Consider the following 27,219-nt stretch of genomic DNA (forward strand, 5'->3'; position numbering starts at 1 on the left):
ACTTCTGATGATCTTAAGGTGACCCAACAGATAAGTGGATAAAGCGATGGTAAAAGCCAGAAAGTTGCTTGGCTGCATAGGGAGAGGAATGGTCAGCAGAGAAAGAGAGGTGAGCTTGCCCCTATATAGGTCCCTGAGAGGGAATCAAAATGCCCATTCAGAGCTGCTATGACGGAGGTGGTCAATGTCATCACTTGTGAAGAGTTCAGCTCTGTTTGGAAGAGGTTTTCCTTGCCGGATGCCATTTTGGATATTGTGAGGTGGTAAACTTTTTTCTTTCTTTGCCGATCTGGTAGTCATAACCGCACAAGCAGGCAAAATGTAAATTGTCACTCGAGCCTCCACCACGCTGCCTGCAGTTTAAGCCCAATTTCCCACCGGTTGAGCTAAGAGGTAAGTAAAATTTGGGGACGGCGCCCGGGATTAAGTATCTGGGTTCACCATGCCATGTGGCTTCCCCATTTACCTCTAACATCTTTCTCTAACCTTTTCATTGTTTTTCCAGCCAAGCCACAGGTCCCGCACTGGTATCGTCCGGCTTTCAGAATAAGCGGGGTCCTTAATGTTGTTCTGCTCCTGACTGTGATTGCCCTGAGAATTTTCGGTAAGTGCTGTATCCCGAAATCATGCATGTAACATGTATTTAACGTGTAGCGAAAGCAGTGATTATGATTTAAACAAGCACGAGGTCATTCTTCTTGTTAGCAGGATTCCTGTGTAATCAGGACGACGCCCATACAAGGTGCAGGAAACCTCTGGGGAACTCATCTGTCCCAGGGTGTGGGACCTGGCAGATTGATTCTTCTCCAAGTCACTCAGCAGGTGAGCTCCCCTCACCTCCTCCCCCTCACCACCTCTCACTCCAGATCTCTCGTTCCCTGCTTCTTTATATCCATGGCTCTGTCTCGTGTTTTGTTTTTCCTTTTCAGCCCTGTTAGTTCCTTTTCTCTCCTTTTACTGTCAGCTCAGTCAGAACCAGGGTTGGGATCCTGGCCCCATGAGCCACCAGGAGTGATCCTTAACGATGATCCTGGCACCGTACACCCTCCCGGGGCTGGGAGTCCTGCATGGGTGGCATCCCCAGCACCAGCACAGCCGGGAGCAAAGATCTCACAGGGGGATTGAATTGGGAACCAGATTCACTGACACTGAGTGATTGGGCCTGCCCCCTCCCTTCTCTTCTTCCTGTTTCTCTCCATCTTCTCACACAGGGGTCCTCTCCTTCTCACTCATCAGTTCTCCCTCTGTTTTCTTTTCTTCTCCCTGTTCTCTTCTTCCCTTCCTCCTTCTCTACCCTAATCCCCCTCTCCTTCATACTTACACTGTCCCTTCTCTCCATCTCCTCCATCACTTCTTTCTCACCACATCTATCCATCTCCCCTCTCCTCCTCTTCCATTTCCTCCTTTCTTATCTCTCTCCCATATACCTCCTCCCCCCCCCCCCCCACCTCTGAGGATCCTCTGTGCCTGTCCCAGTCTTTACCCCTCACTCCCCTACCTCTGAGGATCCTCTGTGCCCATCCCAAGCTTTAATCCTCACTTCCCAGGCTTTCTTCAATTCCAAGATATAAGGTTGGATTGCAGAGGGTTTTAGAGTCTGGTGTTTCAGTTCTTCAATGTCTATGACTGGGGGAACGTTGAGTACATTGCAGGTCAGTGTCTCTACAGCTAATTTCAGTTTTCACTGTCAATGTGAATTCCAAGGTTAAATGGGGTGAAATCATCCCACATCAGACAAATGTCAGTATTGTACATTAGGGATGTGCAGACCAAAAGTTTAAGTTCATAAGTCCATAAGTCGAATGGGGGTCTATGTCCATATGTGCAAATAAAAATTTAAACCCCTCACCCGCCTTAATCCCCCCCCCCCCCCAAGACTTACCAAAACTCCCTGGTGGTCCAGCGGGGTCAGGATGCCATTCCTGAACTCCTTTGCAAGGAGCACGTGACGTCGGCGTCACGTGATTCCCCTCGGGTTCGCTCCCGGAACCCTTGTTGGGCCCAAAAGGCAATTTGGCCAGCTTGGGGGGGTCAGGAGGCCCCCCCAAGCTGGCCAAAAGTTCCTTTTGGGCCTCCTGACCCCCCCAAGCTGGCCAAAAGTGCCTTTTGGGCCCAACGAGGGTTCCGGGAGCGAACCCGAGGGGAATCACGTGACGCCGCGTCACTCTGACGTGGCGCCGACGTCACGTGATTCCCCACGCGTCCGCTCCCGGACCCTCACGGAACTTTTGGCCAGCTTTGGTAAGTCTTGGGGGGGGGATTAAGGAGGGTGAGGGGTTTAAATTTGTATTTAGATCAACAATCGCGATTTCCAACGTATTCAACATAGCTATGTTGAATACGTTGGAAATCCGATCGTTTACGCCTCATCTTTTTTTTAAGTCAAAAAAAAAAAAAAGTTGCGTTTTCCATTTAAGTTCAAAACGAATGCACACCCCTATTGTACATATCCACAATGTAATTCAGTAAGGCTCTTGGGCCTACATGTATTGTATGATACACAAAACACACACATAGCACTGAGCAGAGCCTGAGGCACTACCTATATGCTGACAGGCTTACATTTGAGAGAGAGACACACAGGATGATCTAATTACCCCCCCTTGTCTAACAAAAGTTAAAACCATAAAGAATCAATACACAAGAAGGCAGATATTAACTTGAAGGAAAAGAGATTTCCTCTCTTATCTCATCCCTTTGTCCCTTGATTATATCATTGAACTTTCCCAGACTGTTAAAAGGGACATTCATGGCACACAGGTCTCTCATTCTCACCTCCCACATCACACAGGTGCCCCTCTCTCTCTCCCTCACCTCACGCTTCACAGGTCTCTCTGACTTTCTTCCTCACATCACACAGGTCCCTCTCACTCTTACATTTTATTTATTTATTTATTTATTTATTTATTTATTTATTTATTTATTTATTTATTTAAAGTCTTTTCTATACCATCGCTAAGTTATATAGCATCACAACGGTTTACAAGTAGGCATATAAGTAAGTTTGGAGTAAGCATACTATAGAACATTCTAACAGGTGCCATTAAGTTTCGGTTACATTAAATCATAAAAATGCATACAAATGTTTAGTGATGTAGGTTCTGGCCAGGTGTACCTAGAAGGTACTTTTATAGGTCAAAAAAATCACATTTACTGTGTTATATTATTACATTCATTGGGGCGGATTTTAAGAGCCCTGCTCGCCAGTGCGCCTATGTTCAATAGGCCTACCGGCGCGCGCAGAGCCCCGGGACTCGCGTAAGTCCCGGGGTTTTCTGAGGGGGCGTGTCGGGGGCGGGGACGAGCGGCGTGCCGTTTTCAGGGCGGGACGCGGCGTTTCGGGAGCGGGCCCGGGGGCGTGTTTTCGGCCCGGAGCGGTCCAGGGGCGTGGCCGCTCCCTCCGGAACCGCCCCCGGCTCGCATCTACGCGCGCCAGTGGCCCGCTGGCACACGGGGATTTACTTCTCCCTCTGGGAGGCGTAAATCCCCCAACAAAGGTGGGGGGGGGGGTTTAGACAGGGCCGGGGGGGTGGGTTAGGTAGAGGAAGGGAGGGGAAGGTGAGGGAAGGGCGTTAGCGAATTCCCTCCGAGGCCGCTCCGAAATCGGAGCGGCCTTGGAGGGAACGGCGGCAGGCTGCGCGGCTCGGCGCCCGCCGGCTACACAGAATAGGCAGCCTTGCGCGCGCCGATCCAGGATTTTAGCAGATACGTGTGGCTACGCGCGTATCTGCTAAAATCCCGCGTACTTTTGTTTGCGCCTGGAGCGCCAACAAAAGTACACGAACGTGCCGTTTTTGAAAATCTACCCCATTGTGTACTCAATATTTTTAAAATATTGTAATGCACATTTATGAGAATAGTGCTGTGTGCTGGTGCTCTTCTGTTTATTCCAGTGTATTTTCTATTCTCTGGTCTCTTTATAAAAGGCTTGTTTAAAAAGTCATGTCTTTAGACTTTTCTTGAATGTTTTGGGGTCTCTGAAATCTGATCTCCAAAGGCATTGTGTTCCAGAGTGTGGGTCCTGCTAAAGACAATGCCCTCTCTCTTACCTGTGTTAGTCTCGCTGTCTTGACTGAAGGAATGGTTAAGAGAGCTTTATTTGCTGAACGAAGGTGCCTGTGTGGTACGTGTACCTGTAGTGCAGTGTTTAGCCAGTCTGCTTTTTCATCATGTATTAGTTTATGTATGGTGCATAGTGCTTTGTATTTTATTCTTTGTTCTCTGGGTAGCCAGTGAAATTTGGCCAGAGTTTCAGTTATATGGTCTCTTCTTCTTTTTCCAGTTAGTATTCTTGCTGCTGAGTTTTGTAGAATTTGAAGTGGTCTTATTGTTGTATTTGGGAGTCCTAGAAAAAGTGCATTACAGTAATTAGTACTGGTGAAAACTAGTGCCTGATGTTACGGACCAGAGAGTGGACCCCCTGTTCCGAGGTAGAGTCAGCGCAGCCGAGAAGGGAGAATACCTTTGTCAGTCTCTACCATCGGATGGCAGGGCCGGCTGAAGAGGTGGAGAAGATGGCTTCACCATGGAAGCTCGTGATCCCCCCAGGAGGAGCCCGTAGGGACACAGCCACTGGGACTTAGGAGATTACCTGAAGAAAGAAGATGGTCTGGACACAGGCGCCTCCTGCAGGTCATGGAATCCAGACGGCTGGCACCTCCAGCTGGTTGTAGATAGTCCAAGTAGAGAAGTCGAAGAAAATCCAAAGCCGGTCCAGGGGTCGGAGTCCAGAGAGCGGTCCAAAGCCAGTCCAGGGGTCGGAATCCAGAAGAGTCAATCCAGCGAGGAGGAAAAAGCAGAAGCGGGACGAAGAACCAGGATACCAGGAACACAGGAACAGGAACCAAGCAAAGCCTCAATACCAAGGCAAGGTCTGGTTCTCAGACCTTGCCTTAAATGCAGGAGCCAGGAGGTGGAGTCCCAGGAGGAACCATGACAATATCCGGTCATGGCTCCTTTAAATCTTGCTTCAGCCGCGCGCGCGGCTCCTAGAGGGCTGAGGGGGAGGAGTCAGACCGCCGAGAAGCAGGCGGCCGTGCGGAACCGCAGCAGCCCCCACGAACACCCGGACAGGCCCTTCCTGTATGGCGGGAGCCTCCAGTGCTCCTGGTGAGTACCGCTAACGTGACCGCCGACCTGACTCTGGTCGCGGGCCGCCGCAGCCAGCGGCCATGATGCCCGGTCGCGGGGCACCGCGGCCGGGGCTCTTAACAGTACCTCCTCCTTTAGGCCTCCCCCGAGAAGGCTTGGGTTTTCCAGGATGGGCAACATGAAAGTTCGTGAGAAGAGACTTATCTAGTATATTCTTAGCAGGCTCCCAAGAATTTTCCTCAGGTCCGAATCCTTCCCACGACAGAAGATACTCCCATGTTTTGTCTCTTTTCCGGTAAATGGTCTCATCCTCAGCCCGAAGTTGCGGTATGTCAGGAGATTTCCGGGAAGGCCAAATGAGGATCACGGGCTTCAAAAGAGACACATGGAAGGAATTATGGATTCGCAACGTCGCTGGCAGGCGAAGCTGATAGGTCACGGGCCCCAGCTGTCGAAGCACCGGAAAGGGCCCAATGTAACGAGGAGCCAATTGCATGGAGGGAACTGGCAGGCGGATGTGCCGGGTGCTTAACCACACTTTCTCACCCGGATGGAATTGGGGTCCTGGCTGACACCGCTTATCGGCAAAGGTCTTTTCAGAGAGGGCCGCTTTCTGAAGCATCTGTTGAGTATGGACCCATAGCTGTTTTAATTGAGCTGCAGTGAGCTGGGCTGCCGGCGATGGGACTGGTAACGGCAAAGGCAGTGGAGGTCTGGGTTGTCTGCCAAAGACGATCTGAAAAGGAGAAGCCCCCGTAGAAACACAGGCATGAGAATTATGGGAAAATTCAGCCCAAGACAGAAGGGTCGCCCAATCATCTTGACGAGAATTGACGTATAATCGTAAAAACTGTTTCAATCCACGATCTGTACGTTCAGCCTGTCCATTGGCTTGTGGGTGAAAGGCGGTAGTAAAATCCAAAGCAATGTGAAATTTTTTACAGAGATTGCGCCAGTAATGAGCTGTAAACTGAGGGCCCCGATCGGAAACAATATGTAGCGGGAGACCGTGAAATCTGAAGATATGGCGCATAAACAGTTGAGCCAAACAAGGAGCAGACGGGAGGCAGGGTAGTGGGATAAAGTGGGCCATTTTAGAAAACCGATCCACTACTACCCATATAACAGTGTTGCCCTCCGAGGGCGGAAGATCCACAATGCAATCTGTGGAGATGTGTGTCCATGGTTTCAAAGGCACTGGTAATGGTTGTAACAGTCCTTGTGTTTTCCCCGTGGGAATCTTATGTTGTGCACAAGTTGGACAGGAGGCCACATATGCTTGTATGTCCTTGCACATTCCCGGCCACCAATAGTACTGCTGTAGAAGTGTCTGAGTCCGAGCTCGTCCAGGATGTCCTGCTAGCTGAGAGTCATGTTCCCAGGCCAACATTTTATTACGTAGTCTCTTGGGTACACTGTTTTCCCAGGTGAGACTGTGAAAGTCGCAGCCAAGTTGATGCAGGCCGGATTTTTTTTTTTTTTAATTTTTTATTTATGCTGATTTTATAATCATTACATAGAGGAAAATAAAGATATAACAATATCAGATACATAATAGTATTTTCATAATATTGCGTATAACCACATATAATTTCATTTATAATCTGCATTGTTGTAGTAAAAGAAAAATAGGCATTGCTCAGAATTTGAGAGAGAATTTAGAGCGGTGTAAGGAAAACAGGAAACCCTTTTACATCTGAAAAACAAAGGACTAAACCTAGATATTTGTCTTACTTCTGCTTCGTCCCTATTGCTAAACTTATGGGGATGGAGAATGAGAATCAAGAAATTTCTTCAATTGTGTAATTTCAAAAAATACAAATTTTTGACCATTTTGCCATATATCACATTTACATGGGTATTTTACTATCATTTTCCCCCCTTTATTTTCCACATCAGATTTTAATTCTAGGAACTTCTTCCTTCTAAGTTGGGTTGTTCTGGAAAGATCCGGATAAATCCAGATCTTTCCAGCGTGGAAATTTTCTGTTCTTCTTTTCATAAACAATCTAAAAACAGCTTCTCTATCTGTTGCAAAAACAAAACTAACATGTAATGTTGATCTTGTTTCAATTTTTGAATCTAATGTGATTTCCAAGACTTCGGATAAATTTAGTGATAATCCCTTCAGCTCTATTTTCTTCAAGTATCTTACTCTTATTATCCACATAATATATTTTGGATATAGTAAGCATTGATTTTTCTGGCCATTTCAAAATATACTGTAAGTACTCTTTGAACATATCCAAAGGTGAGACTAGAGATAACTTTGGAAAATTTAACCCACGTAAATTTAAATATTTTGGTTGGTTTTCAATCATCTCTAATCTTTTATTATGTAGTATCTCAGTTCTTGTGAATCTTTGATGACAAGTTTCAAGCGTGTTTAACCTTAGTTCCATCACTTGTTTATCCTTGTCTATTCTTTCTATTGAAGCTTCCATTTTTTTTGATTGGGAATTTACTTCTGAGGTTTGTAGAGTTAAATTTACTATTGCAGTTTCCAAAGAAACTATAGCAGACCACAGAGACTCCAGTGTGATTTCATTTGGTTTACTTGGTAAAAATTTCAAATCAGTTCTTAATCCTGATCCTGATTCTGATTCTTCTTTCCCCTTGTTAGCTAGGTCCACTTCACCGCCTTCATTTAATGAGGAGGAAATGTGAGATAATTCTGAAGAAATAATATTTTGTGGCGGTGGGGGAATACACGGAGCTCCGGGGCTAAGAGATATTTCGGTCGGTAGGTCAGACATCCGCTCCGTGCCTGTATCTACAATGACCTGCTCCTCCGGTTTCATTCTAGGAGTAGATGAGAAGAATACTGGAATCTGAGTTTGAATTGGCTCCGATAGAGAGGATGTTGTAGCCTCTCTAATCTTTGCCTTTCTTTTAGTGTGTGGCATTTTTATTAGGAAACAATATAAAGATTCCAGATATTACTTCTATCAAAAGTCCTCTTAATAGAAAAAAAATCTCTAATCTGAGCGGGTTGGGAGCTTAGGAGATTATATTATTACTCACAGTTCCTCAGACAGCCGATTTTCCAAACTATGACGACACGCGCCGGGACGGCGACAAGCGCCGAGAGAGACCAGCTTTTGTAGTGCCAGTCCCCAGCTGATGACATCGGCGTCGTCAATTAGTGGGCGGGGCTCCAGGGGCCGAGAACGCGTCTCCTCCACCCCTCCAAGGAAAAGTTCAGGCTCAGCTGGCTCAGGTAAAGAAATTTCACTCACAAAGTTCTCCTCCCCTCTGTCCAGAAAACGCCGAGGGAGACCGGCTTTTGTAGTGCCAGTCCCCAGCTGATGATGTCGGCGTTGTCAATTAGTGGGCGGGCGTCCAGGGGCCGAGAACGCGTCTCCTCCACCCCTCCAAGAAAAAGTTCAGGCTCAGCTGGCTCAGGTAAAGAAATTTCACTCACAAAGTTCTCCTCCGCTCCGTCCCGCAGGCCGGATTTATAATATAGAAACATAGAAACATAGAAATGACGGCAGAAGAAGACCAAACGGCCCATCCAGTCTGCCCAGCAAGCTTCACACATTTTTTCTCTCATACTTATAGAAACATAGAAACATAGAAATGACGGCAGAAGAAGACCAAACGGCCCATCCAGTCTGCCCAGCAAGCTTCACACATTTTTTCTCTCATACTTATCTGTTTCTCTTAGCTCTTGGTTCTATTTACCTTCCTCCCCCACCATTGAAATATCTAGCTTGATTAGTTAGGGGTAGTAGGGGTAGTAACCACCGCAATAAGCAAGCTACACCCATGCTTATTTGTTTTACCCAGACTATGTTATACAGTCCTTATTGGTTGTTTTTCTTCTCCCCTGCTGTTGAAGCAGGGAGCTATGCTGGAAATGCTTGATGTATCAGTCTTCTCCCATGCCGTTGAAGCAGAGAGCCATGCTGGATATGCATCGAAAGTGAAGTATCAGACACATTTGGTTAGGGTAGTAACCGCCGTAACAAGCCAGCTACTCCCCGCTTTGTGAGTGCGAACCCTTTTTTCTTCTCCCCTGTCGTTGAAGCAGAGAACTATGCTGTATATGCATTGAAGGTGAAGTATCAGGCTTATTTGGTTTGGGGTAGTAACCGCCGTAACAAGCCAGCTACTCCCCTCTTTGTGAGTGTAAATCCATTTTTCCACATTTCCTCTTGCTGTTGAAGCTTAGAGCGATGTTGGAGTCACAGTAAGCATGTGTATGTTTATTGAATAAGGGTATTGTCTCCAGGCAGTAGCTGTCATTCTGGTGAGTCACCCACTCTTCTTTGGCGGCCTCTTGACTTTATGGATCCACAGTGTTTATCCCACGCCCCTTTGAAGTCCTTCACAGTTCTGGTCTTCACCACATCCTCCGGAAGGGCATTCCAGGCGTCCACCACCCTCTCCGTGAAGAAATACTTCCTGACATTGGTTCTGAATCTTCCTCCCTGGAGCTTCAAATCGTGACCCCTGGTTCTGCTGATTTTTTCCTACGGAACAGGTTTGTCGTTGTCTTTGGATCATTAAAACCTTTCAAGTATCTGAAAGTCTGTATCATATCACCTCTGCTCCTCCTTTCCTCCAGGGTGTACATATTTAGATTCTTCAATCTCTCCTCGTACGTCATGTGATGAAGATCCTCCACCTTCCTGGTCGCCCTTCTCTGTACCGCTTCCATCTTGTCTTTGTCTTTTTGTAGATACGGTCTCCAGAACTGAACACAGTACTCCAGGTGAGGCCTCACCAAGGACCTGTACAAGGGAATAATCACTTCCCTTTTCTTACTCGATATTCCTCTCTCTATGCAGCCCAGCATTCTTCTGGCTTTTGCTATCGCCTTGTCGCATTGTTTCGCAGACTTCATATCATTAGACACTATCACCCCAAGGTCCCTCTCCTGCTCCGTGCACATCAGCTTTTCCCCCCCCCCATCAAATACAGTTCATTCGGATTTCCACTCCCCATATGCATGACTTTGCACTTCTTGGCATTGAATCTGAGCTGCCATATCTTCGACCACTCTTCCAGTTTCCTTAGATCCCGTCTCATTCTCTCCACTCCTTCCGGCGTGTCCACTCTGTTGCTGATCTTCGTGTCATCCGCAAAAAGACAAACCTTACCTTCTATCCCGTCCGCAATGTCGCTCACAAAGATATTGAACAGGACCGGTCCCAACACCGATCCTTGCGGTACACCACTTAAAACCGCTCTCTCTTCAGAGAAGGTTCCATTTACCATCACACATTGTCTTCTGTCTGTCAGCCAATTTGCAATCCAGGTCACCACCTCGGCACTCACTCCTAAGCTTCTGGTTTTATTCACCAGTCTCCTGTGTGGAACCGTATCAAAAGCTTTGCTGAAATCCAAGTATATGATATCAAGCGCTCTTCCTCGATCCAATTCCTTGGTTACCCAGTCAAAAAAGTTAATCAGATTTGTCTGACAGGATCTTCCCCTGGTGAATCCATGTTGCCTCTGGTCCATCAATTCTCCGGACTGTAGATAGTTCACTATTCTTTCTTTCAGCATGTTGGATAGGTTCTTCCATATCCTCTGCCGAGAAGGATCGAGACAGGGCATCTGCCTTAATATTCTTGTTAGCAGGTCGATAACGCAGTTCGAAATTAAAACGTGTAAAGAACAATGCCCATCGAGCTTGGCGTGGGTTCAGACGTTGGGCCTGTTGAAGGTATACCAGGTTTTTATGGTCCGTGTAAACTGTGATACGGTGCTGAGCTCCCTCCAGCCACTGTCGCCATTCTTCAAATGCCAGTTTGATGGCAAGAAGTTCTTTGTCGCTGATGGAGTAATTCCGTTCGGCCGACGAAAATTTCCTAGAGTAATATGAGCAAGGATGAGATGTTCCCATAGTGTCATTCTGGCTTAGGACAGCCCCTTCTCCTTCAGCGGAGGCATCCACTTCGACTACAAAGGGGCGTCTGGGATCCGGATGCTGAAGGCATGATTTTTTGAGGAACGAGCTCTTGAGCGCCCGAAATGCCTCCTCCGCTTCTGGAGGCCAAGTTTTAATATTAGCTCCTTTGGGGCGGATTTTCAGAGCCCTGCTCGCGTAAATCCGCCCAAAACCGGGCGGATTTACGCGAGCAGGGCCCTGCGCGCCGGGAAGCCTATTTTACATAGGCCTCCCGGCGCGCGCAGAGCCCCGGGACTCGCGTAAGTCCCGGGGTTCTCGGAGGGGGGCGTGTCGGGGGGCGGGCCCGGTCGTCGCGGCGTTCCGGGGGCGTGTCGGCAGCGTTTTGGGGGCGGGTACGGGGGCGTGGCTACGGCCAGGGGGCGTGGCCGCGCCCTCCGTACCCGCCCCCAGGTCGCGGCCTGGCGCGCAGCAGGCCCGCTGGCGCGCGGGGATTTACGTCTCCCTCCGGGAGGCGTAAATCCCCCGACAAAGGTAAGGGGGGGGTGTAGACAGGGCCGGGTGGGTGGGTTAGGTAGGGGAAGGGAGGGTAAGGTGAGGGGAGGGCAAAGGAAAGTTCCCTCCGAGGCCGCTCCGATTTCGGAGCGGCCTTGGAGGGAACGGGGGGAGGCAGCGCGGCTCGGCGCGCGCAGGCTATACAAAATCGATAGCCTTGCGCGCGCCGATCCAGGATTTTAGTGGATACGCGCGGCTCCGCGCGTATCTACTAAAATCCAGCGTACTTTTGCTTGAGTCTGATGCGCAAGCAAAAGTAGGCTGATCGCGCTTCTTTTAAAATCTACCCCTTTGCGTGTAAGAGCCGTGAGAGGTGCTGCTAATTTGGAGAAATTCAGAATAAAACTACGGTAGTAGTTAGCAAAGCCAAGGAAGCGTTGCAGCGCACGTAATCCGTTTGGTTGAGGCCATTCTTGGATACATTTTAATTTGGACGGATCCATCTGAAAGCCTTGTTTAGAAATTATATATCCCAAGAATGGTAAGGATTCTTGCTCAAAAATGCATTTTTCGAGCTTGGCATAGAGATGATTTTCTCTTAAACATTGTAACACTAGGACGACATGTTGTCTATGCATCTGTAAATTCTGAGAGAAAATCAAAATGTCATCTAGATAGACTACAACACATACATATAGCAGATCCCTGAATATCTCATTAATGAAATGTTGAAATACCGCTGGAGCGTTAGTTAACCCAAATGGCATGACTAAATATTCATAATGTCCATCCCTGGTGTTAAATGCCGTCTTCCACTCGTCACCCTCTAGGATCCTGATGAGATTATACGCTCCTCGAAGGTCTAATTTTGAGAATATCTTGGCTCCTTGTAACCGATCGAAAAGTTCCGCTATGAGTGGTAACGGATACCCGTCCTTGATAGAAATGGCATTAAGCCCACGGAAGTCAATGCATGGACGCAAAGTCCCATCTTTTTTCCCAACAAAAAAGAAACCAGCCCCAGCTGGAGACTTAGAGCGTCTGATGAATCCTTTCTGTAAATTGTCCCGAATATATTCTGACATAGCAAGGGTTTCCAATGCGGACAATGGATAGACCCTTCCCCGAGGCGGAGTGGTGCCAGGAATCAAATTGATGCTACAATCAAACTCTTGATGTGGAGGCAAAATGCCCGCAGCTTTTTTGGAGAAAATGTCTGAAAATTGCTTGTACTGTGAGGGCAAACCCTCCAGCTGAGAAGTACAGATGAAGCTACAAGATGGGTTTGATCCAAGAATACAAGTCCCTTGACAAGTTGATCACCAGCGGATTAGTTTTAAAGATATCCAGTCGAACTGGGAGTTGTGTTGCTGTAACCATGGGATGCCAAGAACTATAGGGTGAATAGCTCTCTGGATGACATAGAAGGAGATACTTTCGGAGTGGTTCGGAGAAATGTGACATTCCATCGGAACTGTGTGATGAGTTATCCTCCCCGGCAGGGGATCTCCATGAATGGAGGATATAACTAACGGCTTGGGGCATAAGCACGTGGGAATGTGTAGTTGCTCTACCAAATCTTGTAGAATAAAATTTCCACCAGCTCCAGAATCTACTAAGGCCAGTGTGGAGAACCAATATTCCTCAAAACCCAGGGTAACTTGCAGAGTTAGTGGGGGAGCAGGAGAGGTAATGCCTAGGGTTACTCCCCCGATAGAGCCTAGGCTTTGGAGTTTCCCGGATGTGTTGGACAACGGGCAATGAGATGACCAGCCTCTCTGCAGTAGAGGCAAAGACCTGCTCTGCGGCGTCTTTGTCTTTCCTCTGGCGAAAAGGGACCCCGTCCCAACTGCATAGGTTCCTCCGTAGCTCCTTCAGGCTTAGTAGCTATTTGGGATACCGGAACCGGACGAGAGGAAGCAGCACCCGTTATGTGCTTCCTCGTGCTTGATCCTTCCCGTGCTCTCTCCTGTAGTCGTCTATCGATTCGAGTTACTAAATCCACGATAGAGTCCAAGGATTGAGGTAACTCTCGGGCTGCCATTTCGTCTTTTATTCTGGGTGACAGACCCTCTAAAAATATGGACCGAAGACAGTTCTCCTCCCATTGGAGTTCGGATGCCAGAGTCCTGAATTCAATGGTGTAATCCGCCAGCGGTCTCCCACCTTGCCGAAGTTGAAGAAACTTGGAACCAGCAACCACTTGTTTTCCTGGATCGTCAAACACGGCTTGAAATAATTCCAAGAATTTTGGTAGATTTTGTAGGACTGGCTCAGACCGTCGCCAGATCGGAGAAGCCCAGGCTAGAGCCTTACCTTCCAACAACGACAGGATATATGTCGTTTTGGTAAGATCATCTGGAAACAGGGAGGCTTGAAGATGAAAGTGCATACTGCACTGGTCGAGAAATCCTTGACACAAGCGAGGATCTCCAGCGTAGCGTGGAGGAGTTGGTAAAGGAATCACAGTCGGGGTATTACTCTGTACTACTGGAGATACAGGTGGCGGAACAGCTATATAATCCAAACGAGTGTTAAGTTGTTCCAGTATACGTTGTTGCTCCATGACCACCTGGGCTAATCCGGGAATGGCCTGCCGGGCTGAGGCCTCTGCCGGGTCCATGGCCTTGGTATTCTGTTACGGATCAGAGAGTGGAGCCCTGTTCCGAGGTAGAGTCAGCGCAGCCGAGAAGGGAGAATACCTTCGTCGGTCTCTACCGTCCGATGGCAGGGCCGGCTGAAGAGGTGGAGAAGATGGCTTCACCCTGGAAGCTCGTGATCCCCCCAGGAGGAGCCCGTAGGGACACGGCCACTGGGACTTAGGAGACTACCTGAAGAAAGAAGATGGTCTGGACGCAGGTGCCTCTTGCAGGTCTTGGAATCCAGACGGCTGGCGCCTCCAGCTGGTCGTAGGTAGTCCAAGTAGAGAAGTCGATGAAAATCCAAAGCCAGTCCAGGGGTCGGAGTCCAGAGAGCAGTCCAAAGCCGGTCCAGGGGTCGGAGTCCAGAGAGCGGTCCAAAGCCAGTCCAGGGGTCGGAATCCAGAAGAGTCATTCCAGCGAGGAGAGAAGAGCAGAAGCGGGACGAAGAACCAGGATACCAGGAACATAGGAACAGGAACCAAGCAAGGCCTCAATACCAAGGCAAGGTCTGGTTCTCAGACCTTGCCTTAAATGCAGGAGCCAGGAGGTAGAGTCCCAGGAGGAGCCATGACAATATCCGGTCATGGCTCCTTTAAATCTTGCTTCAGCCGCGCGCACGGCTCCTAGAGGTCTGAAGGGGAGGAGTCAGACCGCCGAGAAGCAGGCGGCTGTGCGGAGCCGCAGCAGCCCCCGCGAACACCCGAACAGGCCCTTCCTGCACCGCGGGAGCATCCAGCGCTCCCAGTGAGTACCGCTAACGTGACCGCTGACCTGACTCTGGTCGCGGCCCGCCGCGGCCAGCGGCCATGACGCCCGGTCGCGGGGCGCCACGGCCGGGGTTCTTAACACCTGAAGCACTGTTCTGAAATCTGCAGGAGTTAGTAACAGTTTAAGTTGTCTGAGGATCATGACTTTAGCATTGTCTTCTTTTACTTTTAGCGATATGTGTTGTTTTAGATTAATTTCTGGGTCCATTATTATTCCAAGGTTCCTTACTTTTTCCGCTAGTTCTATTTTCTGGTTGTTCTTGAGTATAATTGGAGTTTGAATGATTTTGATATTTTTTCTTCCTAAGTGTAGAAATTCCGTTTTTTTCAATATTGATCACTAGTTCCATTTGGTTTAATAGTTGCTTTATGATATCTAGGTACAAGTTAGCTAGGTTTAATGTTTTTTCTATTGTGTCGTCGATTGGTAGAATTAATTGAATATCATCTGCATAGATGTAATGTATGATTCCTAATCCTGCTAGTAGATGGCATAATGGAAGCATGTATATGTTAAAAAGGGTGGCAGATAAGGCTGATCCCTGCGATACACCTGTTTCAAGATTGAATTTGTCTGATGGGGAGACAAAATGGCTGCCGATGAGTGAGCAGCAAAAAACTGAGCTCCGTGGCTGTTTTGTTTTCTCTTCGCTTTATAATTTCCTAATATAGATTCCATTGGCCGGCCCCTGTCACATGGTAGTAGCACTGGATGGCCGGTGCCATTTTTAAAGATGGTACCGGCCATCCAGTGCTCCTACCATGTGACAGGGGCCGGCCATTGGCACGGATACCCTGTCACATGGTAAGGGCAAAGGGCCATCGGCGCCATTTTTATTAGTGCAGCCGATGGCCTGAGAGTGGGAGATCGCTCCCCGCACCCCCACTGGACCACCAGGTAATTTTAAAACGGTTTTGGGGGGGTTCGGGAAGCAAAGGGGTCATTTTTAAAGGGTCGGGTGGGCTTTTTGTTTATCGGCTCGGGCGCAGCCGATAAACAAAAAACCAATCGTGTCAGACTATAAAAATTGTAAGATCTGAATCGGAACCAGAACCGAACCGATTCCGGTTCCGATTTACATCTCTAGTGCTTAGGCATTCCATGAAGGCGAAAGATGTGTTTGATGAAGAGTTTTCGCTAACTCCACAGCAGAGGGTAATCCTGGTAAGGCTACAAAATGTGCCATTTTGGGGAAGCGATCAACTGTGACCCATATGGTATTGTTCCCGTTAGAGAGTGGTAAGTCCACCACAAAGTCAGATGCTATATGCGTCCAAGGTTCATCTGGCGATGGTAGGGGTTGTAACAGGTCCCAAGGACATCCAGCAGGTGGCTTTTGCTTGGCACAGACAGTGCAGGAACTCACATAAGCTTGTACATCTTTCTTCATGGTAGGCCATCAGTAATACCGTTGTAACATGGCCAAGGTACGACTCTGTCCAGGGCGAGAATCATGCGCCCACTTCAACAGTTTTTTTCCTTTGATTTCTATCCACAACCGTCTTCCCAGCAGGTACAACATGGGTGGCTGCAACAACCACCTTCTCAAGATCAATAATATGACGAGGTTCGTCAGGCACATCCTGAGGTGGGAAGGATCATAACAGGGCATCATCCTGAGTCTTCTTACCTCCTGGATGGTATTTCAAAAGGAAATCAAATCTGTTAAAGAACAGTGACCATCTTGCTTGGCGGTGATTGAGTCATTGTGCATGTCTGAGGTACTCCAAGTTCTTGTGATCGGTGTACACAACTATTTGATGTTGTGTACCTTCCAGCCTAGGACGCCATTCCTCAAAGGCCAGTTTAATTGTGAGTAATTCTTTGTCTCCGATTCCGTAATTTCTTTCTGCAGGCAAGAACCGCCTTGAAAAGAAGGAGCAGGGATGGAGCATATTGGATTCATTGTACTGACTCAAAACCACTCCCACACCGACATCCGATGCGTCAACCTCAACGATGAATAGACGATGCATATCTGGATGGCGGAGGCATGGCTTTTTTTTAAAAGCCTCTTTAAGGGTCAGGAAGGCTGATATGGCTTCAGGAGACCATTTAGCAGGGTTGGCTCCTTTCCTGGTCATAGCAGTGAGAGGGACCATCAATGCTGAATAGTTCTTGATGAAAGAATGGTAGTAGTTCGTGAACCCAAGAAGCGACGCAATGCCTTCAGGCCTGTAGGTTGGGGCCAATCTAGGATGCTTTCTAATTTCTTGGGGTCCATCTGATACCCGTTTCTTGAAACAATGTATCCCAGGAAGGGTACAGACTCCTTGTGAAACTCGCACTTCTCGAGTTTAGCGTACAAGCGAAATTCTCGTAGGCATCTTAAAACCTTCTTGACATCCTCTTGGTGTTTTTGAAAGTCCTGGGAGAATATCAAGATGTCATCAAGATACACTACTACACATTTGTATAGTAAGTCCCGTAAGATTTTGTTCATCATATTTTGAAAGACTGCAGGTGTGTTACTTAATCCGAAGGGCATGACGAGATATTCGAAGTGTCCATCGCGGGTGTTAAAGGCTGTCTTCCATTCGTCTCCTTCATGAAAATGCAGCAAGTTGCAAGCTCCTTTGAGATCCAGTTTAGAAAATATCTTGGCTCCCTGGAGTCTGTCAAATAATTCAGAAATTAAAGGCAGGGGATACCGGTCCTTGATGGTGATTAAATTCAGACCCCTATAGTCGATGCAGGGACACAAGGTGCCATCTTTTTTTCCTACAAAAAAGAATCCTGCACCAGCCGGGGATTTGGAGGGTCTGATGAATCCTTTTTGAAGGTTCTCCTGTATGTACACAGACATAGCCTTGGTCTCAGTTACTGAAAGAGAGTAGGCTCTTCCTTTTAAAGGCTCTTTATTGGGTTTTAGGTATATAGCACAGTCAAAGACTCTGTAAGGTGGAAGTACATCTGCAGCTTGTTTAGAGAAGACATCCTGGAAGGAGGCGTATTGTGGAGGTAGGCCTGGTAACGATGGTGTAGTGGGCATGCATATTAACAGTGAAACTTCAGCAAGACACCGACCATGTCAGCCAGGTCCCCACCGGGATAATTCCAGCATTTCCCAGTTAAACTGTGGCATATGGTCTTGTAGCCAGGGCAATCCAAGCACCACTGGATGTATGGCCTTTTCCAATACGAGGAAGGAGATGTTCTCAGAGTGTAAAGCTCCAGTGTGCAGGCAAATGGCCTATGTAGTCAATGAAACTTCTCCTGAAAGTGGTTCCCCATGAATTGAAGATAATAGCAATGGTTTAGCTATTGGTGTAGTAGGAATCCATAGATGTTCTACTAAGCATTGTAAGATGAAATTTTCTCTGGCACCGGAGTCTATGAGAGCAAGGGTCTGAAACTCAAGACCTCCATAGATCAGTGAGACTGGTAGAGATAATGGAGGAGAAGTAGTGGTGAGGCCTAGGAGAAGTCCTCCGGCAGGTCCTAGTCTGTCATTTTCCCGTACAGATGGGACAAGTTTGGACGGTGTGGCCTGCTTTACCACAGTACATGCATAACCCCATGCATTTGCAGAATCGTCTCTCTTTAGACGTTAAATGACTTCGTCCTAATTGCATAGACTCATCTTCTTCTAAGGGGCAGACGGAAGGCTTGAGGCAATTGGCTCGGGTTTAGGATGGTTAGCTCCCAGGACGGGCTTCTGAGAACTCTTAGCCTCTTGAGTCCGGTCTCGAATATGGTAGTCAGTTCTCCCGGCCAGTTCCATGAGAGACTCAAGGGTATCAGGCAGAGTGCGAACCATCAGTTTGTCTTTTAAACGAGAGTTGAGACCTTCCATGAAGATAGCACGTAGACATCCTGTGTCCCAGAGTAGTTCGGATGCTAAAGTATTGAATTCGATCAGTCTGTGAGCGGCTTGTTACTTTGCTGGAGGTTGAGCAGAGCAGATCCAGTGACGGTTAGTTGAGCCGGGTCATCAAAGATAGATTTGAAAAGTTTTAGAAATCCTGATAAGTTATTCAGGGTAGGATCTTCACGTCCCATAGCAGTGAAGCCCAAGCCAAGGATCTTCCTTCAAGTAAAGATATGATGTAAGTGGTCTTGGAAGCTTCTGTGGGAAAGAGGGTAGGTTGCAATGAGAAATGCATACTGCATTGGTTGACAAACGCTCTACACATCCATGCTTCGCCGGGTAGGCGTGGATAATGGTATGGTGGTCTTGATAGTCACCACCAGAGACAGCAATTCTTTCACAGGAGTTGCTGAGGTATTCATTTGTGCATGTAACAGATTGAAGGCAGCAGTCAGACTTTCCAGAGACTGTTGTTGCTCAGAGATCCGCTGGGCTAGACCAGGAATGGCCTGCAAGGCTGCTAGCTGAGCCGAGTCCATGGAGTTAGCAATCTGTTGTGTTAGTGGCATATTGTGGACTCTTGGTCGAAGTGGTGATCACTCCTCCCATGGGGAGGGTCCCCCGTGGGAAACCACTATGATAGGCTAGACTCAGTAGTGAACGGACATTGAGGAAGGAAAGCTTTATTATACTGCTTTTGATGAAAATGAAACTTGCCCAAGGAAAGGACAAGGCTGTGAATGAGTGAAATCCCAGTAGAACTCTAGATAGTCTCTGTAGTTGGTGATCTCACCCAGAAGTAGCAAAGGTCCGGTAGTGTTTCGCAGTGCAGGATAACATGTAAACCTGCAGGGCTGTATGCAGAGAGCTGGAGTGTAGTGGTAACAGACAGTGTTGATGTATTCGTGGTAGAAATGAGGAGGAAGGACCCGAGGTCCAAGGTGCAGGATACCCTGAGCAGGATAGGCCCTCGAGGAGCCGAGTACATAGGAGCCAGGTGAGTTTGAGAAAGAAAGCAGACAGGACCCCCCGAGGAGCGGGTGTCCTTAAGGATAGCTTTCTCCAGAGAGGTAGAGAAGCGAGAGGCTCCCCGAGGAGCAGGTACCCAGAGCTTCAGTAGGAGCGAGTGACTCCGGAGGGTGATAGGAATCCAAGCAAGCAGCTTAAAAGCGGTCAGTGCAGAATAACTGAAGTCCTTGCTAACTCGTTTGGATGGAGTGGAGCGGTGGTTTAAATACCCAGAGATACTGATGTCATGTGGTGGCCCTCGAGGTTCCCGCCATGACGTGGTTAAGAGTGCGATCTGCGTGCTCGCGCACACCCTGGAGGCCTCAGGAAGAAGCATGGCAGATGGGGATACCCATGCTGGCTCGGAGACACCGAGGAGTTCGGCAGTCAGCAGCGGAGGTAGTCATCTTCTCAAAGGAGGAGGAGAAATGCAAAAGAGAGGTGAGGCAGAGAGGCCACAGCCATCTGCGACCGACAGACGCAACAATATGATTACCTGCCTTTGTGTCTATATTGTACTATTCTCACTGCCCAGGAAAAGCTGAATCCAGGACCTCATACATGCATGCATCATCAATTCTAAGAGTAAAACTATTACATTTTGGGTACTCATTTTACAACAGATCCTGCAGCACACATACACACATACGCAGCCACTCACAGACACACAGTCATGTATACGTTTTCAGCCCCCACAAAGACATGCATGCACATGCACTCGCTGCTCCTACCATAGGGTGCCCTGCCTCCCACCCCTAACTTTAAATCAGCCCCAGCTGAGAAAGCTTGGTCTGTCCAGTCTCTCTCTGTCTTATCCCTCCATATCCCACTGCACCGTTTTACTGATTTTCTGGACTAACAGACTGTTTAAAATGTATTTACAATATTCACAGCACCCCTGTGTCCTTGTCTTCCTGGAAGTGGATCTGGTGCTCAGCCCTGCCCCATGGACTGGCTCTGGCACAAGGGAAAGTGCTATTACTTCTCTAGAGACACTGGGAGGAGCTGGAGCAGGAGCCGTGAGGACTGTGCAAAGAGGGACTCTCAGCTCCTGGTGATACAGGACCAGGAGGAGAAGGTGAGGAGAAGTTATTCAGGGATACAGCAAAGATCTCACCGAGTCCTGAGCACTGCACTGGGACAGGGAGTGAAGGAGAAGCAGGAAAGAGAAGAGCGGTCAGGGTTACACATGCAAGAAAGCAAAAATCCAGCCCAGCAAATGTATTCTACAGATTCAAAGATTTGTTTAACGCAAACCCAATGTGATCTCTCGGGTCCCACTGTGCTCTTCCTCTGGGAGAGATGAGCAAGTCAGAGGAAAGGTCCAGTGGGATTGGATAATGCCTTAAATAACTCTTCTTCTGTACCTGACTTGTATTAATTTCCCCATAAAATAGATTTAGGGTAACTAAATGTCCTCCTCTGCCTTCTTCACTTCTCTGCACACATGAGGTGGTTCATCCAATGCATGGGAGATGCAGAGGATATTTTGGGTTATCAAATAAATATAAATATTAACCGAGCTGGAATATTTCTTTTCTTGGGGCAGGGGTGCATTGAACATGTCTCGTTTTTTGGGGATTTTCTTTGCTTGGGGCTTCTGATTCTGAGGTTTGCTTTGCTGAGCTGTACAAATGGTTTCTGTTCTGTGTTTGCACAGGATTTCATACACCATCAGGCAGGTGACAGGTATCACTGGATAGGACTTCACATCTCGTCACCAGGGAGGTCCTGGACCTGGGTGGATGGCTCCCCCATCAGTGAAAAGCTGTAAGTGGCTCCCCAGGATGTTTTCAGTCTCAGTTTCAGTTACAATGGCTCTGGTTTTCCTCTCATTTCATGGTTCCCCCTATAGCACATAAAACACCAGAGGGGATCACCCAATCAGATCGCTCGGATGCATGAGGCCCCCCTATCTGCAGACCTCATATAACATCGGGGGGGGGGGGGGGGGCAGCGGGAGGAGGAGGGGTCTATTCTACACCCGGGCAGAGGGGAACATTTCATCTCCCCGCATTATCAGTCTAAAAAAAGTCAATCCCTTATTATTCACTTCCAAAGGTAGCGCTGATGGGCTCTTTATAAGTTAATATCATTGTTTTAATGGTGCTTGTTTCATATGTAGGGACCTTTGTTTTCAGTTGTTATTTTATTTTGCCTAGGATTTTCATTGTTATAACAAAAAAAATGACTTTGTTATGATACAGGAGAAAATTAAATGGATAAGTTATTTTTCCACTGATTTTGTTTTTGTCATCGCATTAAACTTCCCAGGTAAAACAAAATAAAAACTGAACAGGAAGGTCCCTATTCATACAACATAGATTTGTGTGGTTCGCCATAGCTTATTTTGCAAGCAAACACTTGCACGCTGGCCCTCTTATATCATAAGAGACTGAACTTCTAGAGACAGTCCTGCAGATGGGAACCCTTGTTCCCAGTTATGCGTAGGCTGAGCTTGACTCTTCCGCAGCCTCTCTGAGTTTAAGGACGTTTACCTTAGGGAAGGCCTCAGTCTTTTTGGGGTAAATTTTCACAAAGCTGCACCGTTTTATAAAGAGTCTCCCATGGGAAACGTTATCAAACGCCTTCTGAAAGTCTAAATACACTGACTAGATCAGCTCATCGTTACTCGAGTGCTCGTTTATACCCTCAAAGCTTTCTAACAGGCTGTAAGCAGCATCTCCCTTTGCTAACTCTTTGCTGGCTCTCCCCATTAAGCCAGGTTTGTAGGAGCAGTAAGTTTACCTGGGTCACCCCTGAGGGCCTTTTTAAAAGCTGGCGTTATATTTGCCACCCTCCAAGTCTCAGGTGCACAGGCAGAATTGAATGATAGGTTTGGAGAAAATTATTTTTCACTCAACGCACAATTAAGCTCTGGAATTTGTTGCCAGGGGATGTGGTTAGTGCAGTTAGTGTAGCTCGGTTTAAAAAAGGTTTGGGTAAGTTCTTACTTTACTCCAATACAGCAAGGGGTTTTGTGCATAAACAATGTTTGTGTCTAACCCTGCATCCATGGAAATCTCATGCTAATGAAGGCATTAGGTGCAGAGGCTCAGGTGCGCTGGCTCTTATTACTCAGGCTCTTATTGCATCAGCCCCAGAGTGAATGAGGGCAGATAAAGACCAAAATATCCCATCCAGTCTGCCCAGAAAAAGGTTCAGGGCTGTAACTGCAGCACCACGCTGGTCACCCTCTCTCCTTCTGTGTTAGGCTTATGACATTTTCTATCCACTTCTATTTCCATCTATTTAATTATTTTGTTCTTTATTCTGCAAACTCCGATCCTATCCTTCAACGCAGATCACAATGAAGCATGCATAACTGCAATAAAACACGTAAAACAAAAAAGCCGTGAATACTGTGAGGAAATTAATAAATAGAGTTAAAAAAGAGAATACAATAACGTAACTGTGAAAATATGCCAGAAAAATAAAATCAGGGGAGAGCCTGAGTGAGTAAAATCCTTCAGATCATTTCCTAAACTTCAGCTAATCCTGTTCCTCTGGCACATAAGAACATAAGAAATTGTCATGCTGGGTCAGACCAAGGGTCCATCAAGCCCAGCATCCTGTTTCCAACAGTGGCCAATCCAGGCCATAAGAACCTGGCAATTACCCAAACACTTAGAAGATCCCATGCTACTGATGTAATTAATAGCAGAGATCATTCCCTAAGTAAACTTGATTAATAATCGTTAATGGACTTCTCCTCCAAGAACTTATCCAAAACTTTTTTGAACCCAGCTACACTAAAGGGTAGACTTTATAAAAGTATGCTGGATTTTATAAGATACGCGCGTAGCCGCAAAGGGGTGCACATTTGTGCAACATGCGCGCGCCGAATCTGGCGCGCGCTGCCTGTTCCCTCCAAGGCCGCTCCGAAATCGGAGTGGCCTCGGAGAGAACTTTCCTTCCGCCTCCCCTCCCCTTCTGCTCCCTTCCTCTACCTAATCCACCCCGCGGCCCTATCTAAACCCCCCCTACCTTTGTTGGCAAATTTACGCCTGCTTCCAGCAGGCGTAAATCTGCGCACGCCAGTGGGCTGCTGGTGCGCCATCACCCGACCCGGGGGTGGGTACGGAGGCCTCGGGCACGCCCCCTCCCCGCCCCTCCCCACCACTTTTACGAAGCCCCGGGACTTACGCGCATCCCTGGGCTGTGCGCGCGCCGGCAGCCTATGCAAAATAGGTGTGCCAGCGTGCGAGTGCCCTGCACGCGTAAATCCGGCCAGATTTACGTGCGCAGGGCTTTTAAAATCCGACCCAAACTGCACTAACCACATCCTCTGGCAACAAATTCCAGTACTTTATTGTGCGTTGAGTGAAAAAACAATTTTCTCCGATTAGCCTTAAATGTGCTACTTGCTGACTTCATGGAATGCCCCCTAGTCCTTCTATTATTCGAAAGTGTAAATAACCGAGTCACATCTACTAGTTCAAGACCTCTCATGATCTTAAAGACCTCTATCATATCCCCCCTCAGCCGTCTCTTCTCCAAGCTGAAACGTCCTAACCTCTTTAGTCTTTCCTCATAGGGGAGCTGTTCTATTCCCCTTATCATTTTGGTAGCCCTTCTCTGCACCTTCTCCATTGCAATTATAATTTTATTGAGATGTGGCGACCAGAATTGTACACAGTATTCAAGGTGCGGTCTCACCATGGAGTGATAAAGAGGCATTATGACATTTTCCTTTCTATTAACCATTCCCTTCCTAATAATTCCTAACATTCTGTATGCTTTTTTGACTGCTGCAGCACACTGAGCCGACAATTTTAAAGTATTATCTGCTATGATGCCTAGATCTTTTTCCTGGGTGGTAGCTCCTAATATGGAACCTAACATTGTGTAACTACAGCAAGGGTTATTTTTCCCTATATGCAACACCTTGCACTTGTCCACACTAAATTTCATCTGCCATTTGGATGCCCAATCTTCCAGTCTTGCAAGGTTCTCCTGTAATGTATCACAGTCTGCTTGTGATTTAACTACTCTGAATAATTTTGTATCATCCGCAAATTTGATAACCTCACTCGTCGTATTCCTTGCCAGATCATTTATATATATATATATATATATATATATATATATATATATATATATATATATTGAAAAGCACCGGTCCAAGTACAGATCCCTGAGGCACTCCACTGTTTACCCTTTTCCACTGAGAAAATTGTCCATTTAATCCTACTCTCTGTTTCCTGTCTTTTAGCCAGTTTGTAATCCACGAAAGGACATCACTTCCTATCCCATGACTTTTTAGATTTCGTAGAAGCCTCTCATGAGGGACTTTGTCAAACGCCTTCTGAAAATCCAAATACACTATATCTACCGGTTCACCTTTATCCACATGTTTATTAACCCCTTCAAAAAAATGAAGCAGATTTGTTAGGCAAGACTTCCCTTGGGTAAATCCATGTTGATTGTGTCCCATTAAATCATGTCTTTCTATATGCTCTACAATTTTGATCTTGAGAATAGTTTCCACTATTTTTCCCGGCACTGAAGTCAGGCTCACTGGTCTATAGTTACCCGGCTCGCCCCTGGAGCCTTTTTTAAATATTGGGGTTACATTGGCCACCCTCCAGTCTTCAGGTACAATGGATGATTTTAATGATAGGTTAGAAATTTTAACTAATAGATCTGAAATTTCATTTTTGAGTTCCTTCAGAACCCAGGATGCATACCATCTGGTCCAGGTGATTTGCTATCCTCCTTCCTCAGGCCTCCTGCTCTGCTTTCTCACTCTCCCCGCAGCTCCCACCTCATTTTGACTCCATCAGGGAGTTAATGACCTTTCACAAGGTCCGGCTGCTGCTGATTTCTGTGTTTGCTTCCTCTGTGCTGATCCCTGTCCCGTCTCTCTCCTTTCTTTCTTAGGGTCTCTGTATCGGAATCTATGGGACAGGACCGGTGCATGGCACTGGGTTACGGCAGGTTTTATTCTGACTCCTGCAACCGTCTTTTTGAATGGATTTGCCAGAAAGAAGCTGGAAAAGAGTAAAGAGCCCCAGAGCTGCTCGTGGCCTGTGAGGGGAAGCCACAGAAAAGGAAGCCATGGATCATTTCAACCACGAGAGCCAGACAGTAATGACCCCTTCCTTATTACAGACGCCTCCTGTGGACTAAGAGAAAGGAAACAGATTTTAAAGATAAATTACTGGAGCTCCTGTGCTGGAAGAGATTTCCCCTGTCTTCAAAGCTTTTGTAAAACTCACTTAACTTTTGTTTTCCTTGTTCAGGCTTTGTCTTTTTGTCTTGTTTTGGTATTTTCTTTGTTGTGTCTTTAGTGCGTGCTATTTTACAGTAGCACTAAAAAAATAATAAAATAATAATAATAATAAAGCCTCCAATTTGGTAAAAAAAATTAAAAAAAGAGAAAAGCCCGCTGTGCTTGCCACCACCATCCCTGACCCCCCTACTACCCCCTTTGGCCATTCCTGGTCTTCAAAGATGGAAGGAGCCATCCCCAGTCACTCCTGATCACTCCTGCCACAAAAATGACATTTGCTGGCTCCTCCATTACCTTATTGCTTCCTTGCTGCAGAATTTGCAGTGACAGCATCGCAGAAACCAAGAGATCCCTCTAGCAGCCCTGCCATCCCCTCCTACCCCTTCATCAGACTGCTGCATCCTCCTCTCCTTTCACAAAACTCTCCGCCCCCCCCTCCACTGCATGCACAGTCTTCCCATGAGAAAGCAAACGATCACCGACAGTGTGGGGCGCACAGGGGGAGGTGGGGTGGTGCACAGGGGGTGTGGGAATGTGCACAGAGTGTGGGAAGGTGCACAGGGGTGGTGGAGAGGTGCACAGGGGGTGGTGGGGAGGTGCACAGGAGGTGGTGAAGAGGTGCACAGGGAGTGGAGAGGAGATGCACAGGGGATGGTGGAGAGGTGCACAGGGGGTGCTGGAGAGGTGCACGGGGGTGTAGAGGTGCACAGGTGGTAGTGCATGGTAGAAGGGGGAGGGGCAGGATTAATGGTGCCCTGTGGAAAAATTGAAATTGGCGACATCCTCCCCCTCCCCCTGTAAAAACTATAAATAGCTCTGATTTATTTTTTTCAATATCATCATAACATAATGCAAATAAGAAATATTCATTTCCCGAGTAATCAACAAATTAACTTCCCATCGACAGCAGAAAACATTCACGCAGAAAGCCCCCATCTGGGGAACATAACGTATGGGGGATAATGGCAAGAGGAAAATGAAACCCTCCCTCCTACATGCGGAGACTTAAGATTGTGTCAGTGGGTAATGATTTCATAGAGGGAACCCCAAATCTTCAGAATCCTCTAGTCTGCCTTTTTAGGTTTGGTATCCAACATCTTAAATTCTAAAGACAATAATTCAGTCATTTCCATAATTTGCTGTTTGCAGCATCTGTGGCCAACCATTTTGATACAATAACAGCTTTGCATCCTCAAAAAAGCAGGGGAGTAGCTTGCTTGTTATGGCGGTTACTACCCCAAACCAAATAAGCCTGATACTTCACTTTCAATGCATATCCAGCATAGCTCTCTGCTTCAATGGCAGGGAG

General features: G+C 47.3%; 1 protein-coding gene across 2 annotated transcripts in view; it reads left to right on the forward strand.

Moving 5' to 3' along the window:
* Positions 1 to 26,017, forward strand: part of LOC115078122 (killer cell lectin-like receptor subfamily F member 1) — a 42,564-nt gene extending 16,547 nt beyond the window's left edge. The window contains exons 2-6 of one of the 2 annotated variants that reach the window (XM_029580785.1): positions 506 to 604; positions 706 to 822; positions 20,569 to 20,753; positions 21,336 to 21,445; positions 25,559 to 26,017. In XM_029580785.1, the coding sequence (XP_029436645.1) occupies positions 506 to 604; positions 706 to 822; positions 20,569 to 20,753; positions 21,336 to 21,445; positions 25,559 to 25,682 (635 nt within the window). In that variant the 3' untranslated portion in view covers positions 25,683 to 26,017. The remainder of the gene's footprint in view (positions 1 to 505; positions 605 to 705; positions 823 to 20,568; positions 20,754 to 21,335; positions 21,446 to 25,558) is intronic. The other variant, XM_029580786.1, reaches the window with a different exon arrangement.
* The last annotated feature ends 1,202 nt before the right edge of the window (positions 26,018 to 27,219 follow it).

Source organism: Rhinatrema bivittatum, chromosome 16 (assembly GCF_901001135.1).
Source record: "Rhinatrema bivittatum chromosome 16, aRhiBiv1.1, whole genome shotgun sequence".
Lineage (NCBI taxonomy): Eukaryota > Metazoa > Chordata > Amphibia > Gymnophiona > Rhinatrematidae > Rhinatrema > Rhinatrema bivittatum.